At 43.6% G+C, this 22,328-nt stretch overlaps 1 protein-coding gene across 2 annotated transcripts in view; it reads left to right on the top strand.

The window, feature by feature from the left end:
- Positions 1–21,947, top strand: part of LOC310771376 (sodium/hydrogen exchanger 1-like) — a 30,306-nt gene extending 8,359 nt beyond the window's left edge. Inside the window, exons 1-8 of one of the 2 annotated variants that reach the window (XM_083664001.1) lie at positions 2,378–2,469; positions 2,627–2,670; positions 7,630–7,785; positions 7,988–8,130; positions 11,392–11,540; positions 11,690–11,787; positions 11,968–12,118; positions 20,470–21,947. In XM_083664001.1, coding sequence (XP_083520127.1) covers positions 7,651–7,785; positions 7,988–8,130; positions 11,392–11,540; positions 11,690–11,787; positions 11,968–12,118; positions 20,470–20,552 — 759 coding nt within the window. In that variant the 5' untranslated portion in view covers positions 2,378–2,469; positions 2,627–2,670; positions 7,630–7,650 and the 3' untranslated portion in view covers positions 20,553–21,947. Of the gene's footprint in view, positions 1–2,228; positions 2,470–2,626; positions 2,671–7,629; positions 7,786–7,987; positions 8,131–11,391; positions 11,541–11,689; positions 11,788–11,967; positions 12,119–20,469 lie in introns of those variants that run through there. The other variant, XM_083664002.1, reaches the window with a different exon arrangement.
- Positions 21,948–22,328: the final 381 nt, after the last annotated feature.

The raw sequence follows: 22,328 nt of genomic DNA, 5'->3' as shown, positions 1-22,328 counted from the left end.
CAAACTACATAATTCACTTATGGCGGAATTAAAATGGCCACCACGAAGCATTTTTGTGATGGCTCAATTTCTGAAGATTTACGGGGCCCCAAACTATATGCGTACCAAGTTTCATGCTTTTATGAAAAAGTGAACATGATTTTCACATATCATCTGGACTAATACACAGAAATCAGGGTTTTGTCATTTTTATGGAGAAGGTTTTTTACAGAGTGATAACTATCAATAAGCTACCAGATTGGCAGGGTTATCATACCAAAATATAAACTAGAGACATGTAGGAAGACAAAAATACAAAAAGTGCGCGGTCCCCTTAGGTGGTACCGATTTCACCATTGGCCCATGGACTAATTGCATTGTATCTTTCTCAAAACACCACTGAATTCACCAAAACATCACTGAATTCACCATTAACTATTCATGTGAACAGTTTATGATGTTGTATAGAGTGTCATTGTAATCCCTGACCATGAAAACATAGGGGTAGACATCACATTTTCTGCGTTATCATGTGTGGTTCAGAGATATGATGAAATCAGGGTTTTGTCATTTTTTGGGGGTAGGTTTGTTTACAGAGTGATAACTATCCTAAAGGCCGTTTCACACCGGTGCGGATTTTCGTGCGAATATTCGGCACGGAGATTTGCAACAAAATGTTTTAATGAGTTGCAATTGAACCTTGCACACCGAGGCGGAACATTCGTGCGGGGGTTTATTTTTCCGCACGGACTTTGACTTCGGCGGATTTTCGGATGCGGCAAGATACGTTTGACCAATGAAATCCTTTATTTACAACTGACGTCACATTGTAGTATGGAGCTGCGCTGCTGTTTGGCATGGTGATGATTCAATTTGTGTTCATAGCCTACTGTAACGTTACAGGCTATCTGCCTTCCTAGCGTGAACGTCCCCCCCAGTTTCCTCGTTTGTTTACAAACACTGATCCCTCGTATATCGTGATTTTTTTTAAAGCAAAATACGGTAAACAAAATAAATTACATGAAAATGCTCACCTCAAACACACTGCCAGTCGATAGGTTTGCGGTAGTTTGTGTGTTTCCTCATTATGTGAGGGGCTATCATCCCCAACAGAGCTTCAAATTGCTCAACTCCCATTCTGAAATACTGCCTGAAGCGACTGTGATACAGGCGCAGCTCCTGGACCAGCTGATGAAACTCGCCATGTTCTGTGCGCCTCTCTAAAATTGGGTGAACCCAGAACCTTCTTTTCCTCTTTCTCGTTTGTTTTCTCAGCAAAATGAAGAGCAGGTCATCATCACTGCTACTACTACTGCTTGACTCCATCGTGGTCTCTGCTCACTGTTTTTCCGCAGACGGAAAATTAACGTGGGAATGCGAATAATTCGCACCCGCACCTGTGTGTATAGTTTGCACTGCGGAAAATCCGCACGAAATATCGCATCGCATTTCGCAACGCATTCCGCACCGCACCAGTGAGAAACGGCCTTTAAGCTACCAAATCGGAAGGGTTATCATACCAAAATATAAACTAGAGACATGTAGGAAGACAAAAATAACAAAATCGTGCGGTCACCTCAGGTGGTACCGATATGTCAAAATTTCAGCCTTGGCCCATGGACTATTGTGGGCGTGAGATATTTCAACATTGTATTACAATGTTTACAATGATGACTGTTGTCTTTTTGGGTGTAATTCTCCACCCTGGACTTTGTGTCTGCTAGCTTGGCTTTCTTCTTCCTCTGTATGAGCAGTGAAAGTTACATTTTGCCTACATTGTCGATTAATCGGTTAACATAGATTGATCGATCAAATTCTTAATGTAGTAGGAGGAGTAGGGTTGAATTAGTTTGGAGTCTGCTACTATAGGTTGGAGGCTTTAGCTGATGTGGCCTCCAGAAGCATCCTGCGTGAGGCGATCCAGGACCGTCCTCACGTGATCAAAGGGGTCCCATAAACACGAGACAGGACAAAAGTGACAAAGCAAAGCAAAATGAGACAGACACTAATATCAACTGTCCACAGGTGATGTGGCTGTGCGTACCAGACTGACCTCTCGAGGGCCGAGGCAGACGCCATTTTAAGCCCCGTATGGACAAAAAGACACCATAAGATCAAAAGATGAACAGCCACAACAAAGACATAAATATTGATCATATCTACATGCGAAAGGGGGATGACTGTAACACTACGAAACTGTGATATATGAACAATATTAACTAATTTTCTGTGATATTATCTCTCCTCAGAGTCACCTGTTTGAGAGCATCCAGGAGGGCAAGTATGAGTTTCCAGACAAGGACTGGGCTCACATCTCAGAGGGAGCCAAGGACCTCATATCCAAGCTGCTGGTCTGGGATGCCACTCTGCGTCTCAGTGCTGCTCAGCTCCTCCAGCAGCCACTCTGCGTCTCAGTGCTGCTCAGCTCCTCCAGCACCCACTCTGCGTCTTAGTGCTGCTCAGGTCCTCCAGCACCCCTGGGTGCAGGGGGTAGGTGTCTTCTAAACTTCTATTGACACATGACTACTGGTACTCTAATTCATCCAGTGGCATTTATTAGTAATACACTTAGGAGTTTATTTCACAATCTTTATTTAGTGGTTATTTCAAAGTTAAAGTGTACATGCTGGTGTTTTCATTTCCCCAGAATGCTCCAGAGAGAGATCTTCCAACTCCTCATTTTCTCCAAAGGTAAAACCAGATAGCTTTGAAAACTATGTCAAATTCATCTCTAAAGCCCTTTAAACAATTGTCAGTGCTTGTGCAAAGTGCTTTACAGAGCAACAAAGGACATTGATAAATACATTTTAATTAATTAAATTAAATTAATACATAATAGATAAATAATTGTATTACTTTCTGAAGACTGGACAATGTGTGGTGCGTTTATATTATTACATTATACTTTTATACCTCTCAAACAATTTCTGTTGCTCTGCACAGCCCAGCTTTATTTTCCAACTTTTCTCAAAAGTTTCACAATCTAGGCCGTCCAGGTAGTGTAGCGGTAGATTCCCTGCCTACCAACACGAGGGTCGCAGGTTCGCGCCCCCGGATTAGTCGGGTGTCGGGCAATGGGTCTGCGGGTGGGAAGCCAGATTAAGGGTATGTGTCCTGAAGCGGCTGGCATGTCTTGGAGGAAGCATGGTGCTAGTCTACAGCTCTCCCCAGATTGGCAGAGGGTGGAGCAGTGACCCTGGGCAGCAGAGCAGGGGGAAATTGGCCAAGTACAAATGGAGGGGAAATCTGAAAAAAGTTTCACAATCTAAGCTTTTACTCTGAAGGCAAAATCGCTCTACTTCCTGTCTCACCCTGGTTAACTCATACAGTAGGTAACTTGACGCAGCAAAATCGCACCACTTCCTGTCTAGTCCTGAGCAGGAAAGCTAACTTTTACTTGGTCCCACATGTTCTTTTGGGCATGAAGTGTCCTAAATGAGAGCATTCAACCGTGTGTGTGTGTGTGTGTGTGTGTGTGTGTGTGTGGGTGTGTGTGGGTGTGTTTAGGTGTGTGCGTGCGTGTGTGTGTGTGTGTGTGTGTGTGTGTAGGTGTGTGCGCGCAGTCAGAGAGCCCAGATCCAGCCCCACAATGTCCCTGGCCTTACGGATCAGTTTGTTGAGTCTGTTGGCATCCGCTGTAGTGTTAATTTTGTCGGCTATTTTTTTATTTAGTCTTAGTCTTAGTCCCGTGTTAAATGTCCTTGTTAGTCTTTGTCATATTTAGTCAACCTCATCCTGTTTTTATTTAGTCAAGTTTTAGTCGACTAAAAGTTTGAGCATTTTAGTCTCAGCTTAGTCAAATAAAACCATAAGTATATTAGTCTAGTCTTAGTCAACAAAAACTGTTCACATTTTAGTCTAGTTTTAGTCAATGAAAACTGTTGAATCTGCTGATGCGCTTCACTAGTAATGGTATTTCGAAGCAGTGTTGGCAACTCTTTCCCAGGGAAATTAATGCTGACCCTGCCCACCCGGGCCAGTGTCGGCATATTTACAGTCCCTGCTCAGCCCGCAGCTGAGGGGAGAATGGAGGGAGGCTGGCTGTGCTGTGTGGAAAGCACTCAGACCTCTCTGGATATAATGTAGACAAGCAAGTAGCTGTACATTTTGGGAACACAATGCCTCATACACATATAGATAAGACCCTTAGCTAAGACTGGGTGGATTCTGTTGTAACTACTGCAAATGTTTTTCAGACAGCTAAATGTCAGCTAGATCTATGATGCTGCAACACAGGAAACTGAACTGCTGCATTGAGGGGGGGAAACAGTCTATAATTAGTGTTAATTTTGTTGTCTATTTTTAAATTTAGTCGTAGTCTTAGTCCTGTGTCAAATGTCCTTGTTAGTTTTTATCATATTTATTCAACCTCATCGTCTTTTTGTTTAGTCAAGTTTTAGTCGACTAAAAGTTTGAGTATTTTAGTCTTGTCTTAGTCAATGAAACTAAAAGTCTGAACATTTTAGTCTCGTCTTAGTCTTGGGGAAAAAGGTAGTCGACTAACATTTTTCGTCGACGAAATTAACACTAATCCGCTGCCTTCAGCCTGCTGCCCCAGCACACAATAGCATACAGGAAGGCACTAGCCACTACCGACTCAGAACATCCTCAGCATGGTCCGGCAGACGTTGAAGGACCTCAGCCATCTCAGAAAGTAGAGACGGCTTTGCCCCTTCTTGTAGAGTGCATCAGAGTTCTTAGCCCAGTCTAGTTTATTGTCAATGTACACTCCAAGGTACTTGTAATCCTCCACTATGTCAACACTGACCCCGTCGATTGAAACAGGGGTCACCGGAGCCTTGACCCTCCTCAGGTCCACCACCAGCTCCTTTGTCTTTGACACGTTGAGCTGCAGGTGGTTCTGCTCACACCATGTGACAAAGTTGGCCACCACATCCCGATACTCATCGTCGTCGCCATCTTTGATACATCCCACTATCGCAGAGTCGTGAGAGAACTTCTGAAGGTGGCAAGACTCTGTCTGGTAGGTGAAGTCCGTGGTGTAGATGGTGAAGAAGAAGGGAGAGAAGGCCGTCCCCTGTGGTGCTCCTGTATTGCTGACCACTCTGTCTGACACACAGTTCTGCAGGCGCACATACTGTGGTCTGCCAGACAGGTAGTCCACAATCCAGACCACCAGGGGGGCATCCACCCGCATCGCCGTCAGCTTCTCACCCAGTAGAGCCGGCCTGATGGTGTTGAAAGCACTGGAGAAGTCGAAGAACATGACTCTCACAGTGCTGGCCGGGTTGTCAAGGTGGGCGTAGGCGCGGTTGGTCAGGTAGATGACAGCGTCCCCCACTCCCAGTCGGGGCTGGTAGGCGAAATGGAGGGGGTCTAGGGATGGTTTGACCATAGGCCTGAGCTGCTCCAGGACGAGTTTCTCCAGGGTCTTGGCTTTTTAGGTATAGGGACGATACAGGACATTTTCCACATCACGGGGACCCTTTGGAGACTCGGGCTCTTGTTGAAGATCAGCTGTAGCACATCACAAAGCTGGGGGGCACAGGCTTTGAGCAGCATGGGGCTGACGCCATCCGGGCCAGCTGCTTTCCTAGTGTGTAGCCTCATAAGCTGATTCCTCACCTGGTCCGCTGTGATGGTCAGCGTGGGTGGGGGGGGGGGGGGCATCATCAGCTCTGAAGCCCTTTGGGGGGGGGGGGGGGCGGTGTAGCCTCGTCTCTGGGTGACGGGGTATAGACAAGTTTCCTGGGCACTTCCGGTTTGCTTCCGGACTCGGCCGCGATCGTGTCTGTCGGTTCCGGTGTTTGTGAATACGGAGAAGCGTAACGTACTACCGTAGTAGCCATAGCGACCGCCGAAAAAATGCAAACTTGGGATCATTCTGCGAGTCTCCTATCTAATGAAAGAGTGTCTATCCCACACCCGTTGACACTGGACACATGGGAAGATAATATGTGTAAATGGCCGAACGTAACTACAGGCAGGATTATAGCGTATTTTGAGGAATCAATGGCGGTGGATGGCAACGCGATGAACAATCTCAAAAGCTCCGAAGCGTACCAATATCTCCACAGCAACAAAGTAGGTCGGGTATGTTGTAACGCTATGTATTTCATCAAATTACCCCCGTTGTGAATGAATATTACGGCTATTATTCCAGTGTTGTCATTAAGAGGCCGATTTCGCAGCAAGAATATTTAATTGGTCGGCACGTCGTTCTCGGTAAGGACGCTTTCGTTATTGAAACAGACAACATGCATGCACACTCCTACTGTAGCCTATCTATCTGCATTTGCAGACATTCATGAACCCATATCTTCTGGACATTGCCTTGATGAAAAAACAACGCAGCTAAAAGTAATAAGTGCGACAGTGTCAGTGCAGAGTGCAGACAGCGCACAACTTGAATCTCCAGCAATAGGCTACGCACCTTAATCTCTCCCACTCCACACCTGGCACCTGCGTCAGCTCTCCTGCACTCGTTCTCGGCTCGCATGTGGCTTTATTGGTGGTAAGCATTTTGATTCATCTCCTCATCATACGAGCGTCGGGCAACAAGCGCGAGCCATTGATTGATTGATTGATTCGCCCGAGTAGGTAAAAAGGCTTTTTACCTCCGCTAAATTGACAGCCTACGTCGGGTCTCTTTTGCTTTTGACGGCGGCAGGCACGCTTCTGTTTCTTTCCTGCCGTCTTGCTGGCCTCGGCTGAAGTAGGCTACTTGTTGCATGATCTCGATTAAAAAAAAAAGGACTGGCCTAGCAAGGGATGTCTGTTTTGACATTTCGGTTTCCTCCTGTGTGTTTCCTCACAGCGGGTCCAGCGCTGGCCGGCGGGACTGATGCTGCTTGTTGTGCAGCTTTTAAACGGCGCTCTACAGTAAAGAAAGCGTCTGCTATATTTTTCTTTTTCACCAACACTCAACATACAGGGGGCGGAAAACATATGATGTAATAAGTCTCTATTTAAGTCGTAGCTTATTGGCAACATCAGGCTGCTGTGGACGCTATGTGGACTTAACCGGAAGCCGGGAACATATAAGGCTGCTATGGCGCCGCCCTAGGCCAGCGCTGGGAAACTTGTCTATAGCCTGGGGGATGAGGGGGAGGGGAAGGTGATAAGCCTGGAGGGCCATCAGCCAGAGCCGGAGGGGGGGGAGGGGGGGGGGGGCCACGACCCGTTCCTTGATGGGCCACGACCCGTTCCTACACCCTACCAATGCCAACAGCTGCTCAAGAAAGTCAAAGAGGTGAGACTCTCTTCCAGCCATCCATCATGCAGGAACTACCACAGTGAGAACATCACATCACGTCACATCACACATGCATTTCATTCCAGGCTTCTTCCCTATGGGACATTTCCATACTTCCTGTTTACATTTGAAACCCCTCCTAAATCCAGTTGTTAGGGTTGTCTTTTTTTAATTGCAAAACATGTAGTACAAATGTACAAAGGTGATTTAATAGATTTCTTATTGTTGGAAGAATATATTGTTTTAGTATATTGTTTGCTACGCTTTTCAAAAACAATAAATAAAGACTTTAAGTTGGTGAATATGGTTTTATGGATGTGAAATGTTGCTAAAATGTCTGCCATGTTTTAACTGGGGTCTCTCTGGGATTGTGTGTGTGTGTGTGTGTGTGTGTGCATGCATGCGTGTGTGTATGCGTGAACACGCGCATGAAGGTGCATGGCCACATCCGCTCCATGTCTCCGTCCCTGGTCGCTCAGCTGGGTGGACTAGCGGTGGAGATGTCAGAAGCAGAGCTGGGCACCCTCCGTCTGTCCGAGCTGAGGAGTATCTACGCCATGGGATCAGTCAACACCTGGACAGACAGACAGGTATCAGCTTCGGTCATAGCCGGAGACATATTACATCCACTGTGTTGTGTGTTCACTCGCTTTCTGAAACAAATTGTACAAGTAGCACTGGCATGCTATACAATACAGGGTGAAGGTACAAGTACGTTGCTAATACATCCACCTACAATCCTGTTTGAGGCTATTTTACGCTCACTCATTCTCTCCATGGCTTTCATCCTAGCTGGCTGTGCTGTTCAGCCGCTTGTTAAACGCCACCAAGCAGAAACCTTCACAGCTGGACTCCAGCACTTTTGTGGCGATGGGATACATCGTGTGTGGAGCTAAAACAACAGAGATGCGTTTTTTCAATGCTGTGGAGTTCAGGTGAGACGTGTGTGTGTGTGTTTATTAGGGGTGTCAAAAATAATCGATTATAAGATGCATCGTCGATGCGGACGTGCACGATTCTGCATCGATTCACAAATGTCAAGAATCGATTATTATTATTTTTATTTATTTTTTTAACACGTTGAGTGCCAAGGACGAGATATCTCGGCTTACATGATCCAACCGTTGAGTGCCAAGGACGAGATATCTCGGCTTACATAAACATTTTTTTTTTTTGACGGTGGGACATCGATCAACCCCTTTTACGTCTCCTATCCCAGAATTGGAGGAAGAGAATGTGTATAATCTATTTTACCGACCAGCTAGGTGGCGACGGTGCCCTCCCGACAGAGAGAAAGTCAACCAAAAGCAGCCGCCTCCCGCGGCTGCTTCCTCCATTCTCAAGGAAATGGCTTGCCGATTTTACAGTCATCAGTCACCAGACTCGCCGCTCTCGGGCCGCGCCAGCAGCAGCACACGGGGGATTGCAAATTTGCATAATATATTATGGGTGAAACACACTTTGAAACGCCCGCAGAAAGGCCAGAATCGCACGCATTCCGAAAACCCAGAAACGAACGAGCCTCATTCTCATACTGTAGGCGGGGACGCTTTCGCGCTGCTGCGGTGGGGGGTTCCAGAAATGGACTGGGTGGGCAGCATAAAGCCTAGAGTCGCACGGGGCTTCATCGGGGCTCTCAAACCCAAGAGACGAGTGAGCCCTATCCACACTCGCTGCCAGGGAGGGAGGCTGCTCAAACTCGCTGCCAGGGAGGGAGGCTGCTCAAACTCGCTGCCAGGGAGGGAGGCTGCTCAAACTCGCAGCAGCAGCAGCAGAGCACTCGCTTGTGACAAACGCAGGCTGAAAGCCACTAGACACGCCCACGGAGGGAGGAGTTGAAGGAGAGGGCGTTCGGAACTATATTGTTTGGATGTCTGATCTCTCACTGATGCCAAAAATAAATGGTTAAAGTGACTGTTCTGCCTGTTTGATTGAATTTCACAAAACTGCGATTATCTCAGCTTTCACTCTCAGACAGCTGAAACCATGCTGTACTCAACGGCTAATATCTACATAACTACTAACTCTACAAACTAACTCTTTTAGACAGAGAAAGCACACATTCTATTAGTACTTTTGTGAACTTCGTGTTCACAAACTCCAAGCAGAAAAGAATCCTCGGCTCTTGTAAAATGAGCCAGAATCCTCAAAAAACGGCCTGGCAGAAGCTACCTACAGCAAAAAAAAAACGGCTGGCAGTCAATGTGTTAATAATCAAATAAAATATAATGGAAGTACATGCAGTTGTTTATTTTAATTATGGATCATAATACAATGCAATTCCAAATGCACTTTTATTTTAAAAGTAGTCACGCAGTGAGAAAAAAGAAAGTGAGAAAAAATAAATCATTGGGGAATATTGGGGGAAAAAAGTGATGCATTGATTTAAGATGTATCGAGATGCATCGATAATCGAATCGAATCGAATCGTAGCCCTCTGAATCGTAATCGAATCGTGAGGCTAGTGAAGATTCACAGCCCTAGTGTTTATACGTGTATATTAGGGCTTTCACAGTCAACAAAAAAACACTAGTCGACACTATGCATCATAATCAACTAATCGTTCATCTGTGGTGAAGAATAAATACATAAATTGAACATAGATTTGTTTGAACACTCATTTTCCACATGACGCCATGTTAAATCAACAGAATTGAAGGTACTTATTCACCTTATTCTTTGCCCACACATGGACGCTTCCGCATTACGTCATTTCGTAATAGTATTTCCGTTTTAGACTTGCCAAAAACCTCGCAGGCAAGATGGCCGCCCACACTCTCCTCCTAAACTGGCAGAATTACTCCCCCATAAACTAACATATCTTGGCCAATAAGTATGTAACATACAAAATAAAACAACCCGTAATATCTTAATTTTATGTAGAATGCAGAGGACATGTAACTGTTTAGTTAAACTTGCATTCCAGGAATATTGTGCTCTAAAGATGACGTTAGTGGAGTCGAGACTGTTTTGTCCTGAAACCCACCTAGGTTGCGCCAGGCGTAACCTATGTGGGATTCAAAATAACGCATCCGAGATAGAAACGTTATGAATATAGCCACGTTTATAAAAAACAAACTAACGCTGGTGATCCGTATGGAAACAGTGTTACTCGAAATGGTTAAAAGTTATATCAATTTGGTCATTCAGTGGCATTTTACTGCCATATAACATAACTAACTAGCGGCTAATATTAGCCACAGTAGGCAACTAGCGCTGAACCGGAAGAACAAATACGTTTGCGTTGAACGCGGAAGAGAGAAAAAGTGGGTGTGGTGAATAAGGTGAATAGACAGAAAGACTCGTCTATGTTGTTACTGAAGTCAAACAGTCGCTATCTCCAACTCAGACAAGCTGCTGGGGTGTAATGGCTCATTTGTAAACAGCCTCTCAGAGCCAATCAGGACTCTGCTATTTCACATATCTCCACATTGGTCCCGCCTACATTAAGTTAACCCTTTACTGGCTGTTTTTGAGACCCTTTTGATGAGAATTGATCATTTCTATTGTGTGAAAAAAATATATCTTCAGCGGTATTAATCGACTAGTCAACTATTATTTGGAAGTAGTCGATGACTACTAAAATTCAGTAGTCGTGAATACCCTAGTGTATGTGTATATATATCTATTATTATTATACTATTATATTGTATATTATTATACTATAATATTATTATCTATTTACTAGTATAATATTATTATACTAGTATTATATATAAATACTGCTGGTTTAAAAATGGGCTGTACATTCACAAAAAGATCTATATATAGTGTGTATATATGTATATACTGTATGTGTGTGTGTATATATATATATATATATATATATATACACACACACACTATATGTACTGTATGTGTGTGTGTGTGTAGATATATGAGGACCGCTTTTATGACTGTTGAAGCATTTTCTGAAAATCTCATAAAAAAACGCATTTACACTGTATGCTTCATTTACACTGTAGCTTCATTTACACTGTAGCCTACGCTTCTGTACTGAAAATCATAAAAGTCATAAACTTTTGTTAACCACAGACCTTATTTCAAGCATTCAACCAAAATCCTCACACATAAATCCCATTGACTTTTACACATAAGAGGCGGAAGTGTTAACATCCAGGTCCGGACTCATTCCTGTGGTACTTCTGTCCCCTTTACTTACTGTGTAACCTGCTGTCTCCCCCTGGTGGCTGCAGTAAGGCTGTGCTGTGGCTGGGTCAGCTGAGGCTGTCCTGCTCACCAGACCAGTTGCTGGCTCTCGTCGACCTTCTGCAACACAGTCTTGCATTTGGACCCACAGGTAACTGGAAGACTGATGTCTTCATTGAGATTGGAGTTCTGGCAGGTAAGACACATCCACTCTCCTCATGTTGAGCACCCTGATATGAACAATCCTCTCTGTGATCATCTGCTAAATGTGATTTTTCACTCAGTTATGTTGGTGGCTGTTTAGCTCTGGGAGCATTGATGCTACTTCACTTTCTCGTTGTGCAGCTGGTCTTCCAGATATGTCCATGTCAGCTTTGGTGAGGGACCAAATTGAAGGAATCACACCTCTGGCTATCTCAATGATACCACCTGAGCAGTTTAGTGTAAGTCTTAAATGACTATTATTACTAGTTTACTGTACACTGACCTGACTTCCACAAAACAAGTCTATGGAGTTCTATTCAGCTTTTGTTCTGGGACCCGAAATGTCTTGTTATCTATGTTGGTGTGTTCATCTTGACAATTCGTGCCTCCCCTCATTTGGCTCATGTCACCTTCTGCAGGTGGTGTTTAACCCGAACCAGATCAGCATGTTCTCCTATGAGCAGGCTGTGGCAGTAACAGCTGAACAGGAAGCAGCCCTGTCAGGTAACCAGTGGAAAGCCCTGGGTATTGTGCTGTCACCCTGGGAGGACAGGCCTGCCGACTTCAGAGGTAAACCACTGCAACTTGGATCATTAAAAAAATAAATTAAAAAGCCCATTGATAAATTAGAAACATGTACTTAAAGGCCCATTCCGTTGGTTCTGGCGAGAAATAAATGTGCACAAAGTGTTTATTATTGGCACTGAGTGAATGCGCCTTGACGTCACTTAAAAATGGCGACCAGGGGCGTTTCTCTCCGACCAGCCGTTCAGAAGATACATGGAAAACCGCAGTTTCGAAGTGGATAGCATCTCCCGCCACAGCTAGAGGATGTGACGTCTCGCGCGTTCACGTCGAGCTTGTCTCTTGTCTAGACGCTAACAGGAAATGGCTGAAGTAGCTTTTAACGTTACGCTCGTCGCTAGCTGCTAGCTAAAGGAAACAACAAACACAGACTCCAGAAAAAGTCCAGACTAAATAAATAAATATTTATCTAATGAAGCCCGTCTGGCCAGACAGCAGCAATGTGACCGACATCGGGGGGGAAACTAGAGTCAGGACTGTGTTTTCGGTTCATGAAGGGAACTTGCTGCTTGTAGCTACTGTAATGTGGTTTTGACCAGATAACGTTAGCTGCTTGCTAATGGATTTTCAAGATTTTTACTGTCACTCCGTAGTACAAGTATCTGACCACCTGGTCAGAAACTCTGCTAACATTACCGTCTTGTGTGAAGTAATGCAACCCTAACGTTAGTACCGTTATGCTTATGGTCATGGAACATTATTGTTTGACTGCATTTAGCTGCGGTGGTGAGTCGTTAGCTTCATGCGGGGGTCACCCCTATGTTCCCACAGCCCAATGTTCCCACAGCCCTATGTTCCCACATTTCTAAGATTTCAGCCCTATGTTCCCACAGCCCTATGTTCCCACATTTCTTAGATTTTTTTTTCTTCCAAAATAAGGCCCTGTGTTCCCACATTTCCCAACAATAGTCTTGTTGCACAACCACACCAGTCTCAAAGTTTTGTGTGCCTTTGATCATGCAAGAATACACATGATCATGAAAAAATACACAATATGACTAGCACTAGTTAGCAATTCATCCATATCAGATTTGGCCCCAGCCCCCTAAACTACAAGAAGTGGTTTGCACTAGTTAGGTCACTTGTAAGCAAGTCGCTTCTAATAAACGATCTGATTACGAGTCATAAACTGGACCTCATGTTCCTCACAGAGACCTGGCTTGATCTAAACAACAGGGAATATGTTCTTAATGAGTCAGCCCCACCTAACTTTAACTACATTGACGCCCCCAGAGTCGGTAAGAAAGGGGGAGGAGTAGCTATTATTTTCTCTGATGCTTTTCAATGCAAGCAGGTATCGTTTGGCGACTTTTCATCATTTGAATATCTGGCCGCTGTTCTGAAGTGCTCTCCCTCTATTTTACTACTGATTATATACAGACCACCTAAGTACTCTAGTAGTTTTTTTGATGAATTTTCAGAACTCCTTTCTATAATCTCCATAGAACATGACTGTTTAACTATTGCAGGAGATTTTAATATTCATATTGACAACCCCAATGATAATAATGCCAAAGAATTGAATAACCTCCTTGACACTTTTGACCTGTTACAACATGTCTCTGGGCCCACTCACAATCGAGGCCATACCCTAGATTTATTTATCACCAAGGGCTTTGAGTCATCGTTTCTTTCAGCTAGTGATGTTGCTCTGTCCGACCATCTCTGTATTTTTCTTGAACTCAAGATCACCCCTATCGCTCTTACTCGGTCAAAAACCATCAAAAAGCGTTACATCAACGAGAGCACTAGCACACGGTTCATGGAGGCTTTCTCGCTGGCCCCTTCCCTCTCCTCAGCCTCTGTCAATGATCTCCTAGATAACTTCAATTCTAAAACCCTAAAGGCTATTGATGCTGTAGCTCCCATTAGATCTAAACTAATCTCCGGTAAGAAAAAAGCACCATGGAGAAACGCTCCCTCTGTAAATAACAAAAAAAGAGATTGTAGGAAAGCCGAGCGCAAATGGCGGAAAACTAAACTTCACATCGATTATGACATCTATAAAAATAGTCTTCACTCCTACAACCAGGAACTAAAAAATTCCAGAAAATTCTTCTTCTCCGACATTATCAGCAAAAACACCAATGACGCTCGCACTCTTTTTGCCACTGTTGACAGGCTGACAAACCCCCCCCCACAAATTGCCCCTGATCTTCTATCCAATGTCAAATGCAATGAATTTGCGACCTTCTTTAGGGATAAAATTATAAATATCAGACTAACTATTTCCACATCAAGAACAAATGTGGCTCCGCCGCACCCACAGAATAGGTGCTTAATTAACATGACTCAGTTCAATGTCATTGACCACAAGAAACTAGAAGAAACGATACGAGGCCTTAAATCCTCATCGTGTTGCCTAGACACCCTGCCAACAAGCTTTCTAAAAAATGTCTACAGTTGCCTGGCGACCGACATACTGAAGATAATTAATACCTCTCTTCTTACAGGCATTTTCCCAAAATCTCTAAAAACTGCAGTTGTTAAGCCCTTGCTAAAGAAGCGTAGCCTCGACCCCTCTATAATCAGCAATTACAGACCAATATCAAATCTTCCCTTTATTAGCAAAATACTCGAAAAAACTGTCTACCAACAACTCAATACCTTTCTATCCTCCAATGACCTCCTAGATCCTTTCCAATCAGGCTTCCGACCCCATCATAGCACCGAAACTGCGCTTATCAGAGTTATAAATGACATCCGAATGAACACTGATTCAGGTAAAATCTCAATCTTAGTGTTACTAGACCTCAGCGCTGCCTTTGATACGGTTGACCACGAAATTCTATTGGACAGACTGGAAAACTGGGTCGGGCTTTCCGGCACGGTCCTAGAGTGGTTCAGATCTTATCTGCAAGACAGGAACTACTTTGTCTCCATTGGCAACTACACATCTGACCAAACCAAAATGACATGTGGGGTACCCCAAGGATCAATTTTAGGTCCTGTCCTGTTTAACCTTTATATGCTCTCTCTGGGCCTAATTATGCAAAAAAACAAAATAGCTTATCATAGCTATGCAGATGACACCCAACTCTACATAGCCCTCTCATCGGATGACTATGCCCCCATAGAGTCACTGTGTCAGTGCCTTGCGCAAATTAATGATTGGATGTGCCAGAATTTTCTCCAACTTAATAAAGACAAAACAGAGATAATTGTCTTCGGCAAAAAAGAAGATAGGCTCAAAGTTACTGCTCACCTCGAATCCCTATCTCTGAAGCCAAAGGACCAGGTAAAAAATCTTGGCATTATTATTGACTCTGATCTAAATTTCAACTCCCACATCAAGCTTATAAGAAAATCTGCCTTCTATCATCTAAAAAATATAGCAAGGATTAGAGGCTATATGTCCAAACAAGATCTTGAAAAACTAATTCATGCTTTCATTTCTAGCAGGCTAGACTACTGCAACAGTCTTTTCAATGGTCTTCCCAAAAAAGCTGTTAAACAACTTCAGCTCATTCAGAATGCGGCTGCTAGAGTTCTAACAAGAACCAAGAAAGCTGAACACATTACACCAGTTCTCAAATCCCTGCATTGGCTGCCAGTAAATCTTAGAATAGACTTTAAAATTCTGCTAATAGTTTACAAATCTCTCAACGGGTCAGGCCCACACTACATCTCTGAAATGCTTCTACACTATGAACCATCCAGATCCCTGAGATCTTCAGGCACTGGTCTACTAATTGTCCCAAGGACCAAATCTAAACATGGTGAAGCCGCGTTCTCCCACTATGCCTCTCATAACTGGAACAAACTCCCTGAACACATTAGATCTGCCCCTACTCTGCCTATTTTTAAATCCAAGCTAAAGACCTTTATGTTTACTCTTGCTTTTAACTGCTACTAAACTACTGCCTCTCTCGGCCTGTAATTTTAAAAAGATTTTTCCTGTACATTTCCAACAAATGGACTGTACATGTAATAATAATACTGAAGAGTGCCTTGTAACTTATTTAAAACAGAAATAATGTTTCATGTTTGTTAATTTGAGTATATATTTTAACTAAAACTGTCGGCTGTGTTTTTTATGTGTTTTTTATATGTGCATTGCTTTGCTGCTTGTTTTTTCGATTATTTTTTTGTAAAGCACCTTGAATTGCCTTTGTGTATGAAAGGTGCTATATAAATAAAATTTGACTTGACTTGACTTGACTAGTTCTCATAATGTTCCCACGTTTACTAAGATTTACTTACTCTTTGTCTGTGTGCATTTTAATTTTTAATTTTATTTTATTGTATTAATGAAGAATCAAAAAGGCATTCACAATCCAACTTACACAATGCATCACTACGAATGACTGAGTAAGGTCAAAGAGACAAAAAACCACAAAAAATAACAAAACACAATGTGATCTAAACGTTTCGATGCAGAATGTTCCAATTTGCACCAAATTTGGTGAAGGCGTGTTGCGTGGAACACTTTTTTGTTGATCACGATCTGTCCATAGTTGTTTCTATTGCGACAGTTTGAAAAACCAAATGCACTATTTCGTAAATACTACAGCACGGATTTTCACGATATTTGGTGGAGAGGTGTAGTTCCGACGACCCCCTTATATTTTGATCGTAATTCGCGGCCATGCCCCATTGGTGCTGAGTGGTCCACAGTGTTTGCTCAGATGGCTGCTATTCATGGAAGCTTGATCCCTGGAAACCGTGGAGGAAAGGTTTTAGTTGTTCAGAATTTCTGTTTCCACCGTCATGAAACGAGAGGAGAAAAGATCCATTGGCGTTGCTGGCGCCAGAAATATAAATCTTGAAATAGTCTTCAAAGGACAGCACTTGCAGATTGCCTGTTCCTGGCACAAAAATGTTGAGTGAACTGCATAAATAGTGCAATAAAGGTTGAGTTAACTGCATAAATAGTGCAATATTTTTATTTATTTAAATAAATAAAAAATTAATCTTATTTTGATTGTTTGCTAGTAGCCCTGGCTTGTGGACATGTGCTGTTCTCTGGCATAATTTTGACACGTCCTTTGCTAAACTTAGCTCCTTAAGGCCAAAATACACCGAACATGTATGTCGCGCAAAAAAACGCGCCGCGCCTTTTAGATTCAATTATATTTAATGTAAAGTCTCACACCGGCCGTGGCTTGTCAGCATGCAACGCGCAGCACACGCGCTGCTCTATGTTACGCCACTGTTCTATTTTCAACGCGTTGCTGCTCTATAAAATAGTCAAGAAAGGGCTGTGGGAACATAGGGCTGTGGGAACATAGGCACGCTCCCCTTGATGCTAACTAATAGATTTAGCTATATTTATAGAAATTACCACCAGCCCCACTAATAACGTTACTGTCTTGTGTTGATAATGAATGAATCTAACAGTCGGAAATATGCCTAACGTTAGCCTACTGTCTGTTATGCTTACGGTACATTGTTTGACGGTACCGTACACACAGGGGGAGCAGGCTATTTCCTGGCTTGTGCAAACATGAGTATCCACTTCCCGCAGCCAGCAGGCTCTGACTGCAGTGGGACTGCACATACTAGTAGCATTAGCTTGATGCTAATCGCGGCTAACTAATATTCATTTACATTTATAGAAATTACCACCAGCCCCACTAATAACGTTACCGTCTTGTGTGGATAATGAATTTAACAGTCCTAAATATGCCTAACGTTACTGTTATGCTTATGAAACATTGTTTGATTGTTCAGTTTGGTCAACTCCAGGCATTACCATACATACAGGGGGAGAAGGCTATTTCCTGGCTTTTGCTAACATGAGTATCGACTTGCCCGCAGTCAACGCAAGCCAAAACACGACCAAACATGCCACAATAACGTCCCCTAATTCATCCAGAATCCTTCCTGGGCATCTCGAGGCTGATCTGACCGATAAATTGTCCAGGTTGCCGTTTTCAAGTGACTTTTATGAGTTAACGTTACAAAGCAACGAACAGCTCTGCTGTTGCCAGGCAACTGCTTGTGCGCGTGCGAGTATGGTGCCCGCGCGTCAGCTCGTTCACACGCTGCCTGCAGTTACACTAACGGCCACCGGCGTCAGTAATAGTGAGTTTTGACGGATTGGGCCTTTAAGTTCACAAAAATCACATCATTTGTATGATCTTGGGACAATCCACCAAAATGGGTAAACATGAACAAACCTCTCAAAGCTCAAAACATTCACTTAAATCGCATGATTTGACAGTGGCTTTTCTTTATTTGTAAGACGTTTATTTAAACTCTGTTAGGGAAATGTTCTTTGATTTTTCGAGCGCCTTCATTACATTACATTACATTACATTACGTCATTTGGCAGACGCTTTTATCCAAAGCGACTTACAATAACACATTTTTTGTCAGCAATAGAGCAATCAACTATGGAGCACAGTCTATGACAACTACAACTTCTGAAGGAACAGTGGTACAAGTTTAGGTTAGTGGTACAAGGTTGGTTAGTTTTTTTTTTTTTTAAGAAAGAGAGAGAACGAAGTTAGATCAAGAAGGGCCCAGATGGAGCCTGAACAACACTATCCAGCCACACATTCTAGCAAATAAACTGATTCAATATAAATTGCATAATTCAACCATCGCCTGGTGCATGAGATATCTTGTGCCTCGACCTCAGTTTGTTAGGCTGGACGACACTGTATCAGATATCATCTGGACAAAAACTGGAGCCCCTCAAGGAACAGTTTTAGCTCCTTTTTTCTTTATTCTTTATACTGCGGACTGCAGACATAGTGAGGCCATGTGTCATATGCAGAAATTCTCTGATGACACTGCTCTTATTGGTCTCATCAACAAAGGTGACGATCGGGCCTATAAAAAGGAGATTGATTTATTTGTTTCCTGGTGCGATGACAATTTTTTACTGCTCAATGTTGAAAAGACCAAAGAGCTAGTTATTGATTTTGGGAGGAAGAAGGCAGAAGTCTCCCCTGTCATTATTAAAGGGCTGGAGGTAGAAATAGTCCAGTCTTATAAGTATCTCGGTGTCCACCTGGACAGTAAGCTGGACTGGAAGAAGAACACAGATTCTGTGTTCAAGAAGGCCCAGTCTGGACTTTTCCACTTGAGGAAGCTTAGATCATTTGACATCAGCAGGTCACTTCTTCATGTGTTCTACCAAGGTATCCTAGCTAGTGTCCTTTTCTATGCTGTGCTCTGCTGGGGGGGCAGCCTCACTGTCATGGACAAAAATAGGATAAACAAAATGATTAAAAAGGCAGGCTCAGTGATTGGCCTTCCCCCTGATTCTTTGGAGATGATTATAGCCAAGAGAACAAGGAGAAAATTGAATTCTATTCTTTCTTATGAAGGCCATCCTTTGTTTAATGTATTTAATGCCCTGCGCAGTTCGTTTAGTAATAGGCTTTTGATGCCTCGGTGCTCTACTGAGCGATTTAGAAGATCTTTTGTTCCTGCTTCTGTAAAATTCTTTAATGAACACTGCTAGCCTTGCTTTGTGAGGCTCTCTCTCTCTCCACTGTATTATTGTTATTGTGCTGTATGTTACTGTTTCTTGTTTGTATCTGTTCTCGCTCTGGTGGCAAACCATGTTTCCCCTCGGGGATTAAGAATAAACACCATACCATACCAAAAGAGGCCTGAAACACAACATGTAGCTAACAGCTCTGAACACATGTAGCTAACAGCTCTGAAACACAACATGTAGCTAACAAACATGTAGCTAACAGCTCTGAAACACAACATGTAGCTAACAGCTCTGAAACACAACATGTAGCTAACAGCTCTGAAACACAACATGTAGCTAACAGCTCTGAAACACAACATGTACCTAACAGCTCTGAAACACAACATGTAGCTAACAGCTCTGAAACACAACATGTAGCTAACAGCTCTGAAACACAACATGTAGCTAACAGCTCTGAAACACAACATGTAGCTAACAGCTCTGAAACACAACATGTAGCTAACAGCTCTGAAACACAACGTGTAGCCAGGTCTGAAACACAACATGTAGCTAACAGCTCTGAAACACAACATGTAGCTAACAGCTCTGAAACACAACATGTACCTAACAGCTCTGAAACACAACATGTAGCTAACAGCTCTGAAACACAACATGTAGCTAACAGCTCTGAAACACAACATGTACCCAGAATTGCTGGAATCAGGTGTTGCCACACTTACAAAGCAGCTCCTCCCATTCAGTCTTAATGGAGCAACAGAAACTAAGTGTGACGGCATCATCTAAACTGGAACTCTGTTTACTTTGCCTTTTGTTTGTGACACGCCCAAATACAGTGTGACCAATGGGCATTCTATTTTCCAGTTCTATTGGTTTGACCCCTGTGTGTGTGTGTGTGTGTGTGTGTGTGTGTGTGTGTGTGTGTGTGTGTGTGTGTGTGTAGGGAGAGACTCATCGGGGCTGGCACTGAGCCCCAGTCCTCTGTGTCTCATGCTGATGCTGCTGCCCTGCCCCACCATGCCCTGATCTGCCCCCATCCACCCTGGCTCATGACCTCACTCACCCCTGGCAGACGACCTCACTCACCCCTGGCAGATGACCTCGCTCACCCCTGGCAGACGACCTCGCTCACCCCTGGCAGATGACCTCACTCACCCCTGGCAGATGACCTCGCTCACCCCTGGCTCATGACCTCACTCACCCCTGGCAGATGACCTCGCTCACCCCTGGCAGATGACCTCGCTCACCCCTGGCTCATGACCTCGCTCACCCCCACTCACCCCTGGCAGATGACCTCGCTCACCCCCACTCACCCCTGGCAGACGACCTTGCTCACCCCTGGCTCATGACCTCACTCACCCCTGGCAGATGACCTCGCTCACCCCCACTCACCCCTGGCAGACGACCTTGCTCACCCCTGGCTCATGACCTCACTCACCCCTGGCAGATGACCTCACTCACCACTGGCAGATGACCTCGCTCACCCCTGGCAGACGACCTCGCTCACCCCTGGCAGATGACCTCGCTCACCCCTGGCAGACGACCTCACTCACCCCTGGCAGACGACCTCGCTCACCCCTGGCAGACGACCTCACTCACCCCTGGCTCACGACCTTGTTTAACCCTGGCAGATGAGCTCACTCCTGCTCCAGCAGGAGAAACCTCTTCCACCGTGAAGATGATCTCATCTGTCTGTGCAATACGGTATCTCTCTGAAATGAGCAGCACTTCACCATTTCTGTTTGCTTATGAGTTTTGTCATTTATTTGTGTAACTATCTCTTTGACATATCAGCAAACCGCACTGAAGAAACCAAAGGAATATTATGTAATTTAAGAGATTAAAAAATATAGATTTGCACAGTATATCATATAAACACCCGCTGTAGAATGAGTATCCTTACACATGAACCTGAATGAAACCCAGCTGTACCGATGTAGCCTTCTCAGGGATGCAATGCCATACCCAGAACAGCAACTAAAATACTTTAAAGATTTAAAAAGAGTTATTATGAGCAACTCCTTATGCAATACTATGTTGTGCGAACCTGAAAAATCTATTTTTTTAGAAATGACAAAACGTCTGCTATAACATAGCTATAAAATTTGGTACATTTATATCTATCCTAAATTATCTTGTTTAAGTAGCCTTCATAAAGCTTAATAACAACTGATTCACTTGGACTTGTCTATTCATAGTATTCCCATGATGTCACATGCATTTCCGACCAATATGGCACTTTACACTACACACAGCTCATTGGCTGTGTGGTTAATCACCTGTTAATTGATTACAAGCAGACCAAGATGTCTGTGTGGTGATGTCACAGAATACTATCAATAAACCACTGGTCTACTTGTTGCTGTGAGTTTTGTATTGTTGTGCTAACATTCTGGTATGATAAACATGGACCTGGAACCATTCTGCCTATGTTTGAATCTGGTTTTCTATTTTGACACTTATGAGCACTCAGTGCAGACTCAGAGTAGTTAACTGTTTTAATACATGTCAGTTCGTGAATATATTAGTTAATCATTAGATAGTTGCTGATTAGTCGGTCAATTCCTGAATAGAGTGGTTAATGATTAGTAAATGTGAAAATAATATTAATAATTGAAAACAAAATATTCAAAAAAGACTTGAAAGGTTTTAGTGTCCGTACCGGGATTCAAACCACAAACCTTTGGGTTGGAAGGCATGGTCTTTCACCACTGGACTACAGCCCAGCTCAAACACACAGCACATGCAGCAAGTCAAATAGATGTGGTTAAGATCAGGGTTTTCTTAACCACGACCACCATA

Source organism: Poromitra crassiceps (genome assembly GCF_964638095.1).
Source record: "Poromitra crassiceps genome assembly, contig: HAP1_SCAFFOLD_572, whole genome shotgun sequence".
Lineage (NCBI taxonomy): Eukaryota > Metazoa > Chordata > Actinopteri > Beryciformes > Melamphaidae > Poromitra > Poromitra crassiceps.
This window is presented reverse-complemented; position numbering and strand designations above follow the sequence as displayed.